At 36.5% G+C, this 21,193-nt stretch overlaps 1 protein-coding gene across 1 annotated transcript in view; it reads right to left on the minus strand.

The window, feature by feature from the left end:
* Positions 1 to 21,193, minus strand: part of LOC150095898 (uncharacterized) — a 308,002-nt gene that overhangs the window by 113,522 nt on the left and 173,287 nt on the right. The window contains exon 5 of the mRNA XM_090409558.1: positions 2,997 to 3,077. Coding sequence (XP_090265684.1) covers positions 2,997 to 3,077 — 81 coding nt within the window. The remainder of the gene's footprint in view (positions 1 to 2,996; positions 3,078 to 21,193) is intronic.

Raw genomic sequence — 21,193 nt, forward strand, 5'->3', positions numbered from 1 at the left:
GATGTACATCTCATTCCAAAGAAGGAGGAACACACACAGATCTCAGAAACTGATACTCAATATCATTAATTAATATAGACTGCAAAGCATCTCCTAAATAATCATAAGCTATCTTAAGCACATACTACCTGATATTATTGGTCACTATCAAATCTATGCAGTGCCAAGAGGATCAATATATGGTTACCTACATTTACTTAGAGACTTCATTAACATCTCAAATAGTTACATGAATTACATTTTTGAAGTACAGGAGCATTTAGATATGGACCTCTTATTATCCATACAGTCCAGCTATTATACAAATAGGCCACTGGCTCTCACCCTTTTTCCTTACTCTCAAGGATCAAACAAGGATGCCCTCTCTCTCTCTCTCTCTCTCTCTGGACAACTGCAATACTAGCCATTGAACCTTTCTTAGGAAAAATTATACAGCACTATGATTTCCAAATGAATCCACATATAAAAACTGAATACAAAAATCAGTCTATCAACATATGCTGATGCTGTCACAATGCATCATGTGCAACAAGGAAGAAATGAAAGCAATCTGCATGGTCAATACACTATGTGCATAAGCCTCTGAGGCAAAATTAAATTCTGAAAAATCCTACAGCTTGTGGATAGGCAGTTTGAAACTAGAATGGACTTCCCAATCAAATACAACTGATCAAGCAAAGGGTAAAAATACTTAGGTATCTATCTCAGAAGCACTCAAGCTTACAATTCACTCAGCTGGATATAACTACACAATCACTTTGAACTTCACACAGATGCTAGGTAAGTTAAATTAAACAACATACAAGAGCAGCAAATCAGACCTGTGGGCTCTCAAACACATTCTGAAAGAAGCCACCAGAGGACTTCTGTTAGCTACAAACCTTTGAATGAACAATTCACTGCCACCCCAATTACTGCCATCACATGTTGTGATACTATACAATGCTAGAAAATCACAGAGCTTCATTATACACTTACCAGATCATTCAGGAAGCAGTGCTCACAGAGATCTCTCAAACAGAAACTTCAAAAGTCCCATAACTGGCAAACTCTTTTTCTTTGCTACCAGATGCTGAGCAGGTATAAGAACTATAGGAGGTCTTCTAACCCAGAAGCAGGAGTGGAAAACCTTTCAAAGTTTATTGCTGAAAACTCCAAAAGCAAAAGAGCAATATCAAGAAGCTCAAACAGCCATATGGGAGCCTTTCCAGAAATCAGTACACATCAAGAAATCTGCATTCCAACCAGAATATCCCAAGAATTCAACTTTCAAATCTTATCTTCTGAAACTTCTCTTCCACTTCTTCCTACTCATTTCATGAAAGAATACCATCACCTCATTTCAGTACATTCTGACTCACCCTTTCCACTGACTTCAGTCTCAATCCTCAATCTCATCTGCATATTTACAGATACCACTCAGTTTTCAGTGGTATCTTCCATACAGGACAAAGTGTACCAAGCCAGATGGACTGATAGTGGAGGTGGTGGCACAACATCTTATCCTTCTCAACTAAACTGCACAGAACTACAGCATCTCCTCAACTATTAAAACTGTGCCATCATTTTCACAATCATATGAAAAGGACTTACCCTTTTCTTCTTTTGCCCTGCTTCTTATGTTTTTTTTAAATTTAATTTTATATGTAACATGTACAATATTTAACATGTATTTTAAAATGTAAATACTTTGTTGTTTTGAGCTGATCAATGAAAGATAATGAAAGGAATTTGTAGGGACTTTTTTCAACTGAAGGTGGGTTTGGTGATTTCATATGAGAGTAGCAGGGTTTTTGTCCCAGAAATTTTGTACTGTCATACAGCATACAGGTAAATCAGCCATAGAACACACAATTAACAGACAAAACTACTCTAAGTGGATGGTAGTTGACACGGTGTACAGATGGTGAAATGTGCAGCGTGCAGAAGAGGAGAATTAAATAGCACAGATGTTTGTTAGTGGCACAGATTTTTCTCCTATGAAGAGTCCTTGGACTCCATGGAAGTGTCACATAATCATAATAATGATTACAAAATATGCAATTAATATTTATTAAGCCAACACTTAAATTAAATAGCTTGGGCAGTGGCACTGCCAATCCTATTGAAACATGCATGAAGAAAATGTGGTTTTAGGCAGGTCTGCAAATGCTGGTCTGGAAAAGTGAAAGAGTTGGTATTGATTATATTTAAAATTATTATACCTAGGAAAATAAATTTCCAAAGGTAGTGCAGTACCATCATCATAATCCAGGGAGAGGAGGGGGATTAAAAAAAATTGCTGTGTTATATATCTTGTCATATATTATATTATTGGAAAATATTTAAAAAATGTACATTCAACGATTTCTTGGAAGGCTAAACCGGATCTGGTTTTGCAATGTTCTTTCATATGACAGCTTTTGGAAAACAGAAATCCAAAGAAAAATATAAATACTTAACAAACCAGCCAAAATTATTTTCCATGTTGTAATGGGTTGAATCTTTTTAGTCTTAATAGTGCAATTCTATATGCAAATAATTCAAATCATTTACCAAAACTCTGGATGTTTAAAATTACAGCTATGTATGAAGATGTAAATTGTGTATATTCTGGAAATCATTTCTAAAAGTTTAACATTGTTATTACTGGTGAGTTGGTTCCACTGATGAGAAGAAAAAACAGACAGCTTTAATCAATAGAATTGCTTTCATATATCATGCTGATCATTTAACAATCAAAAGTGCCTTTTTGATTGTGTGAAAAATGTTTCATTTCTGATTTCAAATGAAAACAGAATATCTGTGTATTTTTTTTAATGTTTTGTTAATTACAATACAACTGCATATTAAAATACCAATTGCAAGAAACAGAATGTAACTTTAATATTTAAATAATAATCAGCTGAAAAAAAAATTATGCTTCTAAGCCATTAAAATTCCTTCATGATGAGCAAATAAGTGAATTGTCTGATTTAAAATATATATAACTTATAATAGACAGCAATTTCTCTTACCCTCTTGCCTCTCCGACCCCGTTCTCCCTTATCTCCTTTATCACCATGGTCTCCTGGTGGTCCTGGTATGCCACTGTCACCCTAAAACAATAGCACATTATTTTTTTTTTTAAACAAAACTTTGATATCTCTCTCTATCTCTCTCGCTCTCTTTCTTCCATTTTCCTAACATTGATGACATTTATATAATATTTTGAAAAGTTTTGATAGTATAAATTCTTAGCAATCTGATCTGCAATATTGTCTTATGCACGTAGTATAAAATAATATCAAGGAATTCTTCTTCTTCTGATCTAACCTGATGATTAACTTTGCTATAATAGAAAGGATGGTGGTTTTATATATATATTTTATTGCCTCTTTAATAACTTCTTATCCCCAAAAGAAGAAAATGAAAAAATCATGCAAGCAACTTTTAAAGAAAAAATGGATAGTTCCTAACCGATTAGTTCAAAGTGCTGATTAACATAATTTAATACTTAAGTATAAAGAGCTAATAAGCTTCATTTCGGCAATGAAAACATTATTTTAATTAAGGGGATATTAAATCCCACATAGTTTTAAAACCGAATAAGAAACTCAAAGATTGGAATCAGAGAGTTTCTTGCCGAATATAGTAAACTATAAAGTATCGGCGAACACTTAGCTTGAGCTAATGCAAGTGACCCTAGTACGTAGTACAATACCGGACGACTCGTTGCAAAGGTGGGGAAAGTTCAGATCGCTATTCTTAGGTATTTTCCATAATGTAAAAACACATTTCCTAGGAAATGTATGCTGTTATTACATTATGGAGGGAGGTCACTACCCAGACCGGTTTCAGCCTTTTTTGAGGCTTCATCAGTGAGTAGCTAGACCTAATACCAAAGTGTATAGCGAAAAGAACTTATATATATATATATATATATATATATACTCTGCGAACGAGTTTTCCAAACAGGTGCAACCATTAAGTTACTTAAGTATAAAGAGCTAATAAGCTTCATTTCGGCAATGAAAACATTACTTTAATTAAGGGGATATTAAATCCCACATAGTTTTAAAACTGAATAAGAAACTCAAAGATTGGAATCAGAGAGTTTCTTGCCGAATATAGTAAACTATAAAGTATCGGCGAACGCTATTCTTAGGTATTTTCCATAATGTAAATTATGGAAAATACCTAAGAATAGCGATCTGAACTTTCCCCACCTTTGCAACGAGTCGTCCGGTATTGCACTACGTACTAGGGTCACTTGCATTAGCTCACGCTAAGTGTTCGCCGATACTTTATAGTTTACTATATTCGGCAAAAAACTCTCTGATTCCAATCTTTGAGTTTCTTATTCGGTTTTAAAACTATGTGGGATTTAATATCCCCTTAATTAAAGTAATGTTTTCATTGCCAAAATGAAGCTTATTAGCTCTTTATACTTAAGTAACTTAATGGTTGCACCTGTTTGGAAAACTCGTTCGCAGAGTATATATATATATATATATATAAGTTCTTTTCGCTATACACTTTGGTATATACACTTTGGTATTAGGTCTAGCTACTCACTGATGAAGCCTCAAAAAAGGCTGAAATCTGGGTAGTGACCTCCCTCCATAATGTAATAACAGCATACATTTCCTAGGAAATGTGTTTTTACATTATGGAAAATACCTAAGAATAGCGATCTGAACTTTCCCCACCTTTGCAATGAGTCGTCCGGTATTGTACTACGTACTAGGGTCACTTGCATTAGCTCACGCTAAGTGTTCGCCGATACTTTATAGTTTACTATATTCGGCAAGAAACTCTCTGATTCCAATCTTTGAGTTTCTTATTCGGTTTTAAAACTATGTGGGATTTAATATCCCCTTAATTAAAGTAATAATTTAATACTCTTTCTAATATGGTAATAGTAATGTAGCTTCTCATTGTATTACACAATGATCAATGCATCTTTTCATCTATCATAGCTTTAGCTGTTTCCTGTTGTTGAATAGAGATTTTATCACCTATGGTTATCTGCTGTTATATTTCATTGAAGATGTCTGATGCATGCTGCATCCAAGTATGCTTCCTTCTAGTCTCCAGCTGTACTGTGTGGTTATTTGATTAACTGCAAGACATCTAATTGAATATATGATGCTAACACATCAGTCAGGTCTTCCTAGCCAAATACTTGATTTGACGTTTTTCCATTCATCATCATTATCACCACCAGAAAACTTTCCAGTATGATTTGATGAATGGAAAGCATTACATAAATGCATTAATTATAAAAAAAAGGTTCTCTGTACTTAAATGGTTAATATTCAATCAATCAATATTCAGAAGAAAATGCCTTTAAATTAATTTTTTGATTAACTCTTTTCTTCAATGATCTGCTGCTTCAATGAAATGTGGTTATCAAACTTTAATTTATTTATTTTCTGAATTGTACATTTTGTAGAAGAATAGCAATTATAACACACAATAGCATCATAGCAATCTTTTGCATTGTCTTCACTATTTTTGCAAATGACTCCTAAATCTTAGCTTCCTCTTCTGGATACTGTTCATTCTTGCATAATTTAAGTCATACCACTATAACACAATCTGCAATCCCTTTAATCCAAAATGCAAAATTATTGTTATTATCATCAACAGACCTCCATGGAGTCAAGAGACTCATCATGGGAGGTCCTACTCTCACATGCACAGTTCATTGTACCTCAACGTAAATGCATTCACTGTACCTGCACTCACCACACTCTCAGGCAATGCATTCCAATCATCCACCACTCTCCATGCAAAAAATCTACTCCTCACCTAGATGCTCGCACCCAACTTACAGCTTCCAGGGATGGCCTCTTGTTCTCCCCCTATTGCCAGATCTCCAGATATTCTATGAAAAATATCATCCACATTAATCTGGTAATTACCCCTTACCAACTTATATGTCTCCCCTCTTCCTTCTATCCACTAGGCCCTGTAATTTGCATTCTCTCAATCTGTCCTCATATCTCACATTCCAGAGACCAGAAATCAACTCAGTCAATCGTCTCTGCATCCTCTCCAACATCTCATCGTCCTTTCGAAAGCCTGGGGAACAAATCTGTGCACAACAATCCATATACAGCCTAACCAAAGTCTTGTACAATGGAATCAAAACATTCTTACTTCTACATGCCAGTGTGATATGCATCATTCCCCACCAAACCTATAATCTGTATCCCATCTTTGCTTCCCAAATTTTAAAACATTACACTTTCTAACATTAAACTGACATCCCCACACACTCACCCATTCAGAAAGTCTATTTAGGTCTTCTTGCAAAGGAACAACATCTGCTCCACTTCTCATAACTCTCCCCCACTATGCATTATCCGAAAACAACTGTATGTCACCATTTAAGCCAAAACAGACTCTTGGGGCATGTTACTTTCCTCCTCTTGGATATCACTCCCCACAAACACAACCTGTTCTAATTTAACTACTAGTTTGTCATGTGGCAATCTATCGAACACCTTTCCAAAATCTAAATATACTACTGTACATGCATTCCCCCCCAATGTATTTGTCACCTTGATATAACAAGTAAGCTGATTGCTAAAATGTGATATTCCTTTAGCAAACCCACACTGTCCATTAAAGAGAATTCTAGCACTATGCACCCAATTCTGAATCATTGTCCTCACTAGCCTCTCCAACACCTTAACCACAACTTCAGACAAACAGATTGGTCTATAATTCAAAGCCTTAGCCTTATCACCTCCTTTAGGAAGTGGAACAATTTTGTCATCTTTCCATTCCTCTGGGACCAGGATTAATCTAAGACTCATGTTGAAAATGTATATTAAAGGTGTTGGTAAGTCCCTGGAACATTCCCTCAAGACATGCAGTGATATACCATCAAGTCCCATCCCATGGCCTTGTTGACATCAAGTTTACTCAATTCCTCATATACATCCTGCTTACTCACCATTAGTGGTTCCTCCCCCATTCCTACTGCTCACAAGTTTAGCATAATGTTACAATCACAAGAATGGAATACTTAATGAACTGTTCATTTAACAGCTCTACTATACCCCCCCTCAGCATTAATCAGTATTCAATTATCACTGACCAACATCATTCATCCTTCATTTATGGCCTCTGTTACATACTGCTAAAGGTAGCTATCCCTTAAAAACTCAAGAAATTCATTCTCTTTGGTTCCAAGCTATATTACCATAAATGAAATTGTCCATAATGATCACAGTTTTATTAGCCAGTCAAATTTGCCTAAATATTTCCTTCTCGCTGTCTTCCACATATCCAGGTCTACAGCAACACACTACTAAACATTTCATCCTGTCCACCCCCACTTCACACCATACTGCTTCAAAACCACTGTCAGTATTTGATTCTGGCATCTCCACCCTAGATGGGCACAACTCCTCTGCCATCATCAATAACACTCCTCTTCCCTTTTTGCTTTGTCTGTCTTCACAAATGACTACACATTCCTCCATCTCTATTCCTATCAGAATGTCATCCTCGTTCAACCATGTCTCACTTATACCAACAATTTTTAGGCATATGAGCTCTATCAATGCGACAATTTAATTTCCTGAATTTCATTCCCTGAAGAAAGTATGGATGGAAATTACAATATTTTGATGGACTCCAAGTTATCACAATCAAATGTGGAACAGAATGAATAAGTCTAGCATAAATGTGGAATGCATAAGTCTGTGTGAATAATGGGAAAGATATGAGTGAGACCGTGGGAGTGAAAAAACATATGAATCAGGAAAGGAAAGTACATGACATGGAAGTGAAAGAAAGTAAAAGCCAGAATGCAAGAATTAAAGAATGAGTTGTTCAGAATGAGGAATATGCATAGTGCAATTAAATGTTTGGAGAATGAAGGAAGTATAGAAAGAGAGGTTCAAATGATTGCGAACAGCAATATACAGAGAGTCCATTATTAGAGTGTGGTTAATGAGTGGGTCCAAAAGATTTGATTTCCAGGAGGTAGAATGAGTAAGATAATTAATGCTCTGGATACGAGAAGGAAATAAGCAAAAGAATTTGTGGTGGTTGTAAGAACAAATGACTTCATAGGACATAAGGAGAATGTAAGGATGGATATTAGGAGGTTATTAAGATAATAGTGTAGTAAGAAACACTATTATCTTAATCAGAATTATGAATGATATGCTAGGAGAGTTGAGAAGGGAGTGAATTTGTAGGTGTGTGACATGTATTTGAGAGTAGAATGGATTTGTACAAAAGTAACAGATTGCATTTCAATGGCTTTGGTGTGAGTCAACTGGAAAGACTCTTGCTAAAAGGAAGTGCAGTGAGTTATGCAAGCAAGAGATCAGAGGAAGTAAAATGGGAAGTGAAAGATCAGGAAAGAGAGCAGAAAAGTTGAGACTGAAGTGCTTGTTAATGGAAATGGTAGTAGGACAAGAGACGAAAAGAAAATGGGAATGCAATAGGGTTAGAAAAATTAGTGGAGTTGCAGCACAGGGATGATCAGCATAGGAATGGAATGGATAGATCTGGATGTGAGGGAGTGGTTGATTCTTAAGTTATATGAAGAGTAAGCAGGTGACAGAGATGATTGGGCAAGGGCAAGAGTGGTGGGGTGATCACAATCAATGAGTGGTTTATACTTATAATGGGTGGTTTGGGAAGGACTGGTTATACACCTAAAAGTGAACTATTGTGTTTATTTACAAGAGCCAGAAGGATCAGGATAAGGGAGATGAAATGATTTTTCTGATTGAGTTTATGTGACCCAAAATTGTTGGAATACATGAAATATGGTTGGATAAGGATGAAATCTTGATGGAAAGAGAAATGGAAAATTATGATGTTTTTCATGAGCATAGAAAAGGACAATAATGGAGGGGGGGGGGAATGCTGTTGATGATGTTAGGTGAATGATGTTTGCATGAATTGCAGATGCGAGAGGTAACAGTGGTTGGTTTGAGTCAGCATGGTATAAGGTAAGGTGAGGTTGACAAGAAGAGATATTTAGTCAGACGCTGCTATAATGCCAGGGTAATGAAGAAATGTATAAGCAACTTCAGTTAGTGAACATTGGAAGAGTGACTATTATGGGTGAATTTAATTACGGCAATATAGATTGGAATGAAGAGATAGCATTTGGGAAAAAAGAAAATGAATTTCTTGAGAAAATGATCTTTCTGATAATTTCCTCAAATGAAGTAATTGTGAGTGGGGTTTCGCAATTCCCTACAGTTGGTGAGAGTGATCATGAAGTGATCACCTGGATTGTGGCAAACCATATGAAGACTTCTGTGAGGAAAGGATATATCTGGAATTGCAGGGCAGGTGATTACGAAAAGCTTAGGAGACAGTTTGGAGCTATAGTAGAATGAAGACTTAAGCCGGAAGGAAATAAATGCTGTGGGAACTGACAAAGAGATACTTAACACCATCAAGGTAGGGTCAAAGAGATGAATAAAGGGATTAACACGACATCTGGAAGAAGAAGAAGAAGACACTGCAGAGGTAGGAAGATGAATAATGGTTATGATTGGTTGCAAAAACAGTATAAACAGCAGGAAAAGAAGGTGGCTCAGTTGGTAAAGACAGAAAAAGTTCTGTATGAGCAGAAAATAGCAAATCAAACCAAGAAAATTCCTAGTGAGTTTTTTCAACATGACACATTCATCAATACAGCTACCATCATAACACAGATAGAAACAATAAAATACACTGGAATTTATCAGGTGTGATAAATTCCAATACTGCAGAACAGAAACTTGGAGAAGAACAAGCTGGATGCAGGCCAAATAGAAGTTGTCAAGATCAGATTTTTACTTAAGCCAAATTGTTGAGAAATCTTGGGACTATAGCAAGAATCTGTAGTTACGTTATGTGGATCTGGGAAAGGCATATGACAGGGTGCCCAGAGAAAAGCTTTTCAAAACACTGAAATTATATGGGATAAATGGAACAATATACAGAGCAATACACAGTCTATATATAAGTTGTTGATCAGCAGCTAGAATTGAAGGAAATACAGGAAGATGGTTTGATGTAAAATTAAGTGTAAGACAAGGATGTACATTATCTCCACTCTAATTCATCATATATAGGGATTGCACATGAAAGAAGGTAATGTTAAACCTGCTATCAAAATCGGAGGTATCAAACTTAGCTCTTTGCTTTATGCAGATGATGTTATACTCCTAAACACATCCAGCAAGTCCACAGGATTCTTTAACTGAACTGAATAAGAGCTGTAACAAATATGACATGAAAATCAACAATAAAAAGACAAAAACTATGAAAATAGGCAGGAACATAGAAAACTTTGGCTGCATTTTTAATGGAGAACTTAAAGAACAAGTAAAATATTTCAGCTATTCAGGTAGTTTTTAGTGAAGATGACAAATTAAATTTGGAAATGACAACAGAATAAGCAAAGCCAGTATGGTAGGTAGCCAGTTGAATAAATTTATATGGAATAACAGAGAGATTAGCCAAAACATCAAACTAGCAGTAAAATAAGGGAAGGGGACCTCTGGAAATTCTGATAAACACATAGAACAAAAATGATATTAGTAGAGTTATGAAGGTAACTTATGTTCTTATATTCTTATATCCTCGTATAGTCTTTCTTGTGGTTATATCAGTAGCTTTCATATAATTTTTGTTTTAGGTGAGGTGTTAATCATCAGAACTTTCTGTTAAACCCACCCCAGCAACAGATCCCCCCTCATACAAGACAGTGTTCAAACTAGTTTTAAGTTATGAATCAGAGAGTTGAGTAAGAAATAAAGCAACTGATCAAAGACGAAAGACCACAGATATGAGGGTTCTGAAAAAAATTTAGGGAGTGAACCAATGGCAGAATCATATTAAAAATTAAAATATTAGAAAGGAACTTGACATTATCAGCATTCAAGAATGCATGAACACAGGTAATCTAAGGTGTTATGTCCATAAACCTTAGATTACCTGTGTTGCTTTAGGAAAGGTTAGCAAAACAGGTGTTTGATGCCAAGATGGCAAAAAAAAAAAAAAAAAAAAAGACACAGAGGCCAAGATCTAGTTGGACTGATTCATTCAGAAGTGCCTTATAAGAATGAAATATCAGATATCACAATATTGTCCTGCTGACAAGTAATAGACTAATTTGGAGGAAAATTATGGAATGGAAATTAAGGTAAACTTAATCATGTAGTGCTGTACCTGAACAACCCTTGAGAGTATATATCAGGAAATAGATGATGATGACAACAGACATGAATTTTAATAGCCACATAAAATACCTACAAAAAGCAATCTCTGAATAATAGCAAGCAAGCTATATACTGTATACAGGTGTCTCTCGCTTTACGCGATTAATTGGTTCCATGAAATAATCACATAACACGAAATCGTGTAAACTGAGTTGAATTTAGCATGGGTGAGATAGGGATAGGAGTTTCTTCAGAAGGATAAAAAAAATGAAACTTTACACCTGTGAGCAAAAGAAATTTTAATGAATGAATTATTTAAACTTATAAACAAAACACACAAATTTCATCATTTCGTCGAGAGTGAACACTTGCTGAGGCAAATAACCATGTTCCTGAATTACATTTAGAAGTTTGCTGGAAAGTTCTCAGCAGCAACAACATCAGCTCCCACAGCCTAGCCGGTCAGCTTGAGATTATGGAATCCATGTTGCACCTTGAAATGTTCAAACCACCCAGCACTTGCAGCAAAAGATTGCACTTTAGGATTAGGATCTATGGTATTCAAATCATCAAACAAACTTTTCGCTTTAGCCTGGATAATCAAGGTGGATAACGGAACAGCACGTTGATTTTCATGTTCAATCCATCAGGCCAACACCCTTTCCAATTTCTCCATAATTGGTGCCCTTATCTGTTATTTTAGTCATTGACATTCTCATCACAATTTTACAACCTTCATTTATTTTCTCTGCTTGATTTCTTACTGTTCTTAAAGTTGATTCTGAAATTCCTGTAGCTCTGACTATGTCGATTGTGCACTCATTATGTTCATACCTCTTTATAACTTCTAATTTTTCCTCTAGTATTATAGCTTTCTCTGTTTTTTAGTCTTGGAAGTATTTTGATCACAATTATCTCTTTTTTCCATAATGTATGCATTGCAGAAGACTCCAAGATTGGAGCTTACCAGTTCTACACCTTCTGTGAGACTGACATGCAGCACGATGTCATCTTGCCAAAGCAGTGTGCACAAAAGTCACGTGACCACGCACAGAGTGACTGCAAAATCACTACCAGTTGCAATTTTTTAAATTAACTTTTTAAAATCACGTTATAGCAAAAACGTGTAAAGTGAGATCGTGCGTAATGAGGGATACCTGTATACTAAAAGACTTACCTCCTGCATACATAAATGCACTTGAATACAAGGCATTATGTGAAACAAATATGTTAAGACCATAACAACTTATGCATTCTGTGAAGAGAGTACACTAAATGAATTAATATCACTGCAGTATAAAATGATAAAGCAGATGATCTGGGAGAAAAGAGATGATGCCAACTTTAATTCAACTCCAATGATATTACATAAAATATTAACAGCTAATGCCACTATGCAATTATGCTAAAGCATCACTTTGATGCTAACCACAGAATAGCTAAAATCACTTATTATTATTATTATTATCATTCAGGCCTCCATGGAGTCAAAAGACTCATCGTGGGAAGTCCTTCCTAAGAACATAAAGTCTGTCAAGACTCATCGAGAGGAGGTCCCCACTAAGAAACACAAAGTCTATCATACCACTCTTTAAACTCATTGACCGTTCTTGCTCCCACCACTCCATCAGGCAATGCATTCCACGGTTCAACCACCCTCCACGCAAAGAAACCACTCCTTACCGTCTTGCTTACGGTTTTCTTTCGTAACTTCCAGGGATGGCCTCTTGTCATCACTCCCTCCTGCTGTTCAACCAAGCGAAAGAACTCCCCAGTGTCAACCCTGTAACCACCTCTCAACAGTTTAAAAGTCTCAATCATATCACCTCTCCTTCTTCTATCCACCAAACTCTGCAGTCCACATTCCCTCAGCCGATCCTCATAACTATCCTTGTACAGTCCTGAAACCATCTTTGTCATCCGTCTTTGTATCCTTTCCACAGTTAATTTATCCCCTTCAAATCCTGGGGACCAAATCTGAGAACAATAGTCCAAGTGTGGTCTGATCAGAGACTTATACAACGGAATGATAACCCTCTTATCTCTGCAGGTCAGTGTCTTCATAATTGCAGCAATCCTCTGTGTTACCTTCACCACCTTTGCAATATGTCCCCTAACTTCATGTTTATTTATAACAAGACCTCAGACCACTAACTATATTACATATAAATACAACAAATATTTCAGAAAAGACTCTGAAAACTTTTTTTTAAAATCAAATTACAATTAAAAGTTTAAGCAAACTACAGTACTATGAAAAGAACATTATATAATGTTGCAAAATATAAGGTTATGCACTTCAACTTGAAAAGGTTGCATATAGTGTATCATATAGATGTTATTGGTTTGGAGGAAATTCATGAAGCTAGGGACTTAGGGATAATGGGACAAAGAGTTGGAATTCAGAGGGCATATTGCAAAAGTTGGTAAAACAACTCACCAAATTACTTGGATGTTGAAAAACAAGCTAAGAAGTAAAGATAAAGAAGTTATTATCCCTTTTTATAAGGCTATGATTCGACCACATCATGACTACTGCACACAGATTTGGTTACCTGGGTTTCTTTGGGACCAAGAGGAAGTTGAAAGGATTCAGAGACAAGTGACCAAGATGATGACAGGTCTGTGGAATACACCTTATGAGGATAGGTTGAAAGTATGTGGGCTACAAAGTTTAGTTCATAAGGGGTTTTATCAAATTGATGCAAGTGAAAATTTTCAATATATGACAAATAGTCAGAGAAGTAGAGGCCATCCATGGAAGTTGTGTAAGAGTGTGGTTAACAGGAGTGTGTGTGGACCAGATGCTTTGCATGGAGTGGTGAGTGAGTGGAATGGATTGGGAGAGGTATGACAGGATTTGTGTGTACGATGGTTGATTTGAGTCTCCTGTGATGTCTCTGAACTCAATGGAGATGCTGTAAAGTAAAATAATAAAGTGAAATATGCACTCTACATAACCAAGACTTAATGATAAATACATTATACACATCTGACCATTGCCAACACAACAACAAACTAATATGTAATAAATGACCTATGTCATCATCAGATTACACATATTGGTCACTGAATTAGAAACCTTTATGCAGAAGTACATAGTCACACAACATATATGCAAAATACTTGGTCATGTGCATCATCATGTTTTCTAAGCAACTATTTAAGAATGCTGCTAGGTGGCAATCATCAATATGATTGATCACAATGGGAAAAACAAAGAATCTTTCAAAGTTTGATAAAGGACTTATTGTGAAGTCTGGCTGGCTGGAGCCATGATTTTGAAAACAACATAGATGACTGTTTTTACTCAAAAAGTGAGATAACTGCAGTGTTGAATCAGAGGAAAAACGACTCACATTACTTGTCTAAGAGGTGTAACTGTGGTCTGTCAGGAACAATATCATTGTCATCTGAGTAGATTTGTGTGGACAAACAGAACTTCCTGTGTAAAGCAATTGACCAAAGCATTTAATAAAGGCTGTTCCAGACCCATATCTTATTGACCAATGTACAAGAAATTGAAGAGGATTGGTAATGGAAGTCACATGCCTATACAGAGACCACTGATGAATAAAAGTTTCTAATTCAGTGGCTGATAGGTGTATATTATACTTAATTCAGAAGCAATATTATTAAAATGAAAAACAATTTCACTTGTAAATATATCTCATACTCATTCCTAAAAATCAGAAAATTCATTGCATTTATTGATGAAATACTGGCCTGGTTATAGAGTGGTTAACTTGTCAACTTTCCAGCCAACAGACTTCTGGTTTAATTCCCGCTGTGAACATAGTTATTTGATAATAAATTTTATTGCCCATTATGAGACTACAACCATGCTTATTGAAAGCCTGACGTTGCTTTATTATTATTATTATCGTTGTTATTGTATCGGAATCTTCATGGAGTCAGAAGACTCATCCTTGGAGACCCAAACTATCCACATAATCTATCATACCTCTCCTTGAATCGATTAATAGACAAAGCACTCATAACTGACTCTGGCGACCAATTCCACTCATTCACAATTCTCCAAGCGAAAAATCTAGTCCTCACATCCCTACTAACCACACCTTTATTCAACTTCCAGGGATGACCTCTTGTTCTGGTCCCTCTAGCCAAGTGCTGAAATATTTCCCCTGCATCTATCCTATAAAATCCTTTAAGCAACTTAAATGTTTCTATCATATCTTCTCTTTTTCTCCTTATCAACAAACTTCTATGATCCACATGCCTAATCTATCCTCATAGGGAACATTCCATAGGCAATTCACCATCTTGGCCACTCACCTATGAATTCTTTCCACCGCTTCCCCATACCCAATAAAACCAGTGAACCAGACTTGAGCACAGTAATCCAGATGTGGCATATCAAGGCCTTATAAAGTGGAATGACAGCTTCCTTATCTCTACTTGTTAATGTGTTCTTCAATAGCCAAGTAATCTTATGGGCTACTTTAGCAACCTTAGCAATATATCCTCTAAACTTGAACACTCTGTCTACCAACACCACCACCCCTAAATCTCTAGCTTTATCTATTGCCATCATTGTTATACATGGCTTGTAATCTATTTATCCCAAAATGCATACCTTTATATTTCTCCACATTAAACTGACACCCATTATATTTTGCCCATACTGACATCCTATTTAAATTGTCTTGCAAGCTCTTCACATTGTCTTAACTATTATCTACCTAATTTTGCATCATCAGCAAACAACTGAATATTTTCTTTCAGGTTATTTCCTATATCATTTGTGTACATATTAAACAGCAACGGTCCCAGCACTGAACCTTGCAGCACACCACTAGTCAACTGTTTTCTCCTTGATTTTGCTAATACACACCACTTTTTGATCTCTCTCTCTCTCTCTCTCTCTCTCTCCCGGAGCCATTTAACCAGTGTCATACCATTCTAATTTGGTCTAATTTGCATAACAGAATTCTATGTGGTATTTTGTCAAATGCCTTTTGCAAAATCCAGCAAAATCATGGTGTAGCCATTTCCTTTATCCAACTCAGGTGTTACTTATTTTATAAAAAGTTAGTAAATTATTAAGGCATGACTGACCCTTCACAAAGCCATGTTGACCCTCATACAATATCATATTTTTATCTACCCATTCTTGAATTCTCTTTTTTTTACCAAATTTTCATCACCACCATGCCTGAGATACTGATTGATCTATAATTTGCTACTGCAATCTTAGAACCAACCTCATGCAAAGGAATTATTTGCCCTCACTCCCTTGGAACTCTACCAGAGCTGAGATTTCAATTAAAGAACCTAGTCAGAAGCATTCCAGTTCCTTTGCACATTCTCGCAAAATCCTAGCCAATATCCCATCTAATCCCACAGATGTATTTACATTGAGATTCTACAATATCCTAAGAATCTCCAATTCATCCACTTCTGTTCTCACGTTAGTCTGTCACATAGGTTCAAGAAGTTTCCATAAGAGGATGAATTACCCTTGCAAAGTGGGTACTCAGTAACTCAAATATTTTATCCGCTTCTGTCTTCTTGTGACCATCATCACTCATTAAGGTTAATCTTCCATTGTCATTCTTCCTCTTACTTGCCACATAATGAAAGAACTCTTTGGGATTTCCTTTGGCCTGCTCAGCTAAAGTCTTCTTGTAATCTGATTCTTCCTTCCTTGCCATGCTGGTCATCACCTTTCTTGCCTGAGCCTTGTACTGCTCATAGGTACAATGTCACCTGGTAACTTTTTCTCTTTATATACCATCCACAGCATTTACTTCTTCTGCAGCTCATGCTTAATGATATTACTCATCTAACTCCTACCTGATGAACCCTCCTTACCCTAGATATACAATTTAATACTGCTTCCTCTAGATGACCCTTAACTATATCCCATGCACTACTAACATGCTTACCATGCAGTGTTTTATGCCATGGAACAGATTTAAGCTTCTTCCTAAGCATGTCATAATCACATGCCTTGAAATTACACAGATACCCCTTCTCGAAAGAATATTCCTCACGTTTTACAATCTTCCAAGTCAAGACTGCATGGTGGTCACTTTCATCAATTGGAGACAATGTTGTCATCTTGGTTAAGGACAGCTCTTCTTATTCTATGGCTAGGTCCAATAGCCTCGCACATCTTGTCTCTTCCATACATGCTGTCTTAAGTAATTATCTCTCAGCAGGTGTAATACATTATTATTATTAGTAGTAGTAGTATTAGTGATATATATATATATATATATATATATATATATTAAAAAGAATTGAATGACTAGAACCGAGATTTAAGTAAAAAGGTTTTAATATAAAAACACGACTAGTTTCGGTTTGTAACAGCCTTCATCAGATAACATTATAAAAGAAAGAAAAAAGAAAAAACACTAAAATACTGAAGCTTAAATAAACGATGAACATCAATAGAGAGTCTCTATACATAATTGACATTAAATCATTGTGGTTGTATTTAAAGCTGTTCTTTCGTTAGTTGTATTATTAGGAAAGTGCATGCTAGTAGCATCTCATGAACGCCAGTATATGATTACAGCTGAATGACAATCTGGGAGGTTGTAGCTCAAGTTATTATTTAAGTTTAATATCACACAATATTTTATATACACCAGGGTATTTGAGATGATAATGACAAGATTTTGGGTCGCTTATGTCATCATCATCTCAAATACCTTGGTGTATATAAAATATTGTGTGATTGTGATAGTCCTTATTTTGGGCAGACAGACAAACCTGTCGAATTGCATATGGAAGAACACATGAGGGACATTACTTACAGGAGACAGTGCATTATCAAGTCCTATCCTTTTCTCGGCTAATCCTAATGATGAAAACGAAAGTCACAAAGTCTGCTGGGAAAAATCTACTAACATCTTCCATTGCAATGATAAACTAGAGAGAAAAATCATGGAATCTAGAGAAATCATTTTCGATCCTGTTCATCTAAATAATAACTTGAGCTACAACCTCCCAGATTGTCATTCAGCTGTAATCATGTACTGGCATTCATGAGATGCTACTAGCATGCACTTTCCCAACAATACAACTAACGAAAGAACAGCTTTAAATACAACCACAACGATTTAATGTCAATTATGTATAGAGACTCTCTATGATGTTTATAGTTTATTTAAGCTTCAGTGTTTTAGTGTTTTATCTCTTTTCTTTCTTTTATAATGTCACCTGATAAAGGCTGTTACAAACCGAAACTAGTCGTGTTTTTATATTAAAACCTTTTTACTTAAATCTCGGTTCTAGTCATTCAATTCTTTTAAAAAAATATGTTTGTTAACCGAGTTAATGATCATTCTTTCATATATACATTATATATATGTATGATGATTTTTGCCATTTGTAAAAAAAAACAACAAAAATAACACTATTATTATTATTATTGCATGAGACTTTTAAGAAGTCCAAGACTTTATTGAAAGGGGGCAATACTTTCTAGCATAACTAATCATCTACCTTACCCAATCCTCCATGCCCACCAAATAACAATTCTGTCTGTTAAGAGTGTTTGTTCTTCTTCTTCTTCTTCTTATTATTATTCAGGCCTCCATGGAGTCAAAAGACTCATCGTGGGAGGTCCTTCCTAAGAACATAAAGTCTGTCAAGACTCATCGAGGGGAGGTCCCCACTAAGAAACACAAAGTCTATCATACCACTCCTTAAACTCATTGACCGTTCTCGCCCTCACCACTCTATCAGGCAATGCATTCCATGGCTCAACCACCCTCCATGCAAAGAAACCACTCCTCACCCTCTTGCTCACAGTTTCCTTTCGTAACTTCCAGGGATGGCCTCTTGTCATCACTCCTTCCCACTGTTCAACCAAGTGAAAGAACTCCCCAGTGTCAACCCTGTAACAGTTTAAAAGTCTCAATCATATCACCTCTCTTCTTCTATCCGCCAAACTCTGCAGTCCACATTCCCTCAACAGATTCTCATAACTATCCTTGTACAGTCCTGAAACCATCTTTGTCATCTGTCTTTGTATCCTTTCCACAATTAATTTATCCCCTTCAAATCCTGAGGACCAAATCTGAGAACAATAATCCAAGTGTGGTCTGATCAGCTTATACAATGGAATGATAACCTTCTTATCTCTGCAGGTCAGTGTCCTTCTCATAATTGCAGCAATCCTCAGTGTTACCTTCACCACCTTTGCAATATGTCCCCTAAACTTCAGGTTTCTATCAATCATCAACCCCAGATCTCTTGTCTCCCCAACTTCCTCCAGTATAACTCGTCCCATAGAGTATGCGGCATCCCATCGATGTTTCCCAAACCTCAAGCACTTACATTTTGCTGTATTAAACTGACACCCTCATTCTTGTGTCAATCTGCCAGAATGTAGGATGAAAAACCTTGGCAACTCCATGGGGTCAGTAGACTCATGAAGGGAGGCTAAACATTATGCCAAGCATTATCCAACAATCGTGCAATATCTGTCATGTTATTCTTGCTTGGTCTCCTCATGTCTGAGAACTTGTGACCCTAACCACAATGTCTCTTAACTTCTTTCTGTCTTTTGTTGCAGCAGTGGCCAACTCCAAAGTAATTCCAGTGATCTTCATCAGCTATCATCAATAATACCCCTGGGAGGGGTATTATTGATGATAGCTGATGAACTGCAGCCAAGGAGAATTGAAGTTGTATCGCAGGATAGTGAAAGGAGCTCATTTGAGGCTATTTGGTGTGAGATTGAGACTGGCAGAATAAAATATACAGTTGGGTGCTGCTATAGGCCAGGTGATGGAATAGATGGTGGAGATAGTATGCATAGGGAAATTGATGAAATGAGTGGAAGGAGGGTAATTATTATGGGGGATTTCAACTATGCTAACATTGATTGGAAGGAGGAGAGGACACATGTGAGGAAGGAAATGGATTTTATTCAATTATTAAGGGATAACTATCTGAGACAGCATGTAATTGAAAATACTAGGGGTGTGAGAGTGCTTGACCTGGTAATAGCATCTGAGAATTTGACTGTAATGAATATGACCATGTTGCCACCTATTGGTGAGAGTGATCATAAGGTCTTGACCTGGGAAATGGCTAAAGGTGTGGAATTTTCGATTAAGACAGGGTATATGTGGAATTACCGTGCTGGCAAGTATGACAATCTTAGGAGATTGCTTGGATCGGTGCCATGGCATGTACAACTGCAAGGGCTGGACGTCGATAGAGCATGGGAAGTGGTCAAGGAGCATTTACAGGAGGTTATGGCTGATTGTATACCTAGGGTCCGAATAGTAAAACAAGTAGGGGTTAAATGGATGAATAACACCATTAAGCTTGAGCTGCAAAAAAAGAAACAACTGTGGAGGGAATTTAAAGAAAGGGGTGACCTGCAGGCACACGAACGGTATAAAGTGCAGGCTAGAAAGGTAACGAGTGTGGTAAAAAAAGCAAAAGCGGATTATGAAAGGAAACTAGCTTTGCAAGCAAAAGAGAATCCCAAACAGTTCTTTCAATATGCTGCAAGCAAGAAAAAAACTGTAATCGGCAAAATGATTTTAAGGAATGACGATGGTAAGGAGGTCACTGAATCAGTCGATATAGTGGAGTTACTGAGCGCGCACTTTGCAAAAGCATATCATCCAGGTGGTGACATTGAAAAAATGAAGGAACCATTAGTTTATATAGGAATAGTGTTGAATGAAGTGGAGGTGACTAGTCTATTACAGAACCGTAATGTGAACACACCTGTGGGATTGGATGGTATACCAGCACGGGTCTTGCGTGAAGCGGCTAAAGAATTATCAGTGCCCTTGACCATGTTGTTTGATCTGAGTCTCAGGTCTGGTTTAGTCCTGAAGGTGTGGAAAGAGGGGAAAATAGTTTCACTGCATAAAGGAGGATCCAAGACTACGGTTGCAAATTACCAACCGATCAGCATATCAGTAGTCGTTGTCAATGTCTTGGAGAAAGTAGTCAAGGGAAAAATATAGGAATGGATTAATGAAAACGAGATACTGTACATTGGACAGCATGGCTTTGTGAAGGGTAGATCATGC

Source organism: Typopeltis vanoorti, chromosome 19, assembly GCF_054136105.1.
Source record: "Typopeltis vanoorti isolate ZY-2024b chromosome 19, IOZ_Tvanoo_1.0, whole genome shotgun sequence".
NCBI classification, from domain to species: Eukaryota; Metazoa; Arthropoda; class Arachnida; order Uropygi; family Thelyphonidae; genus Typopeltis; species Typopeltis vanoorti.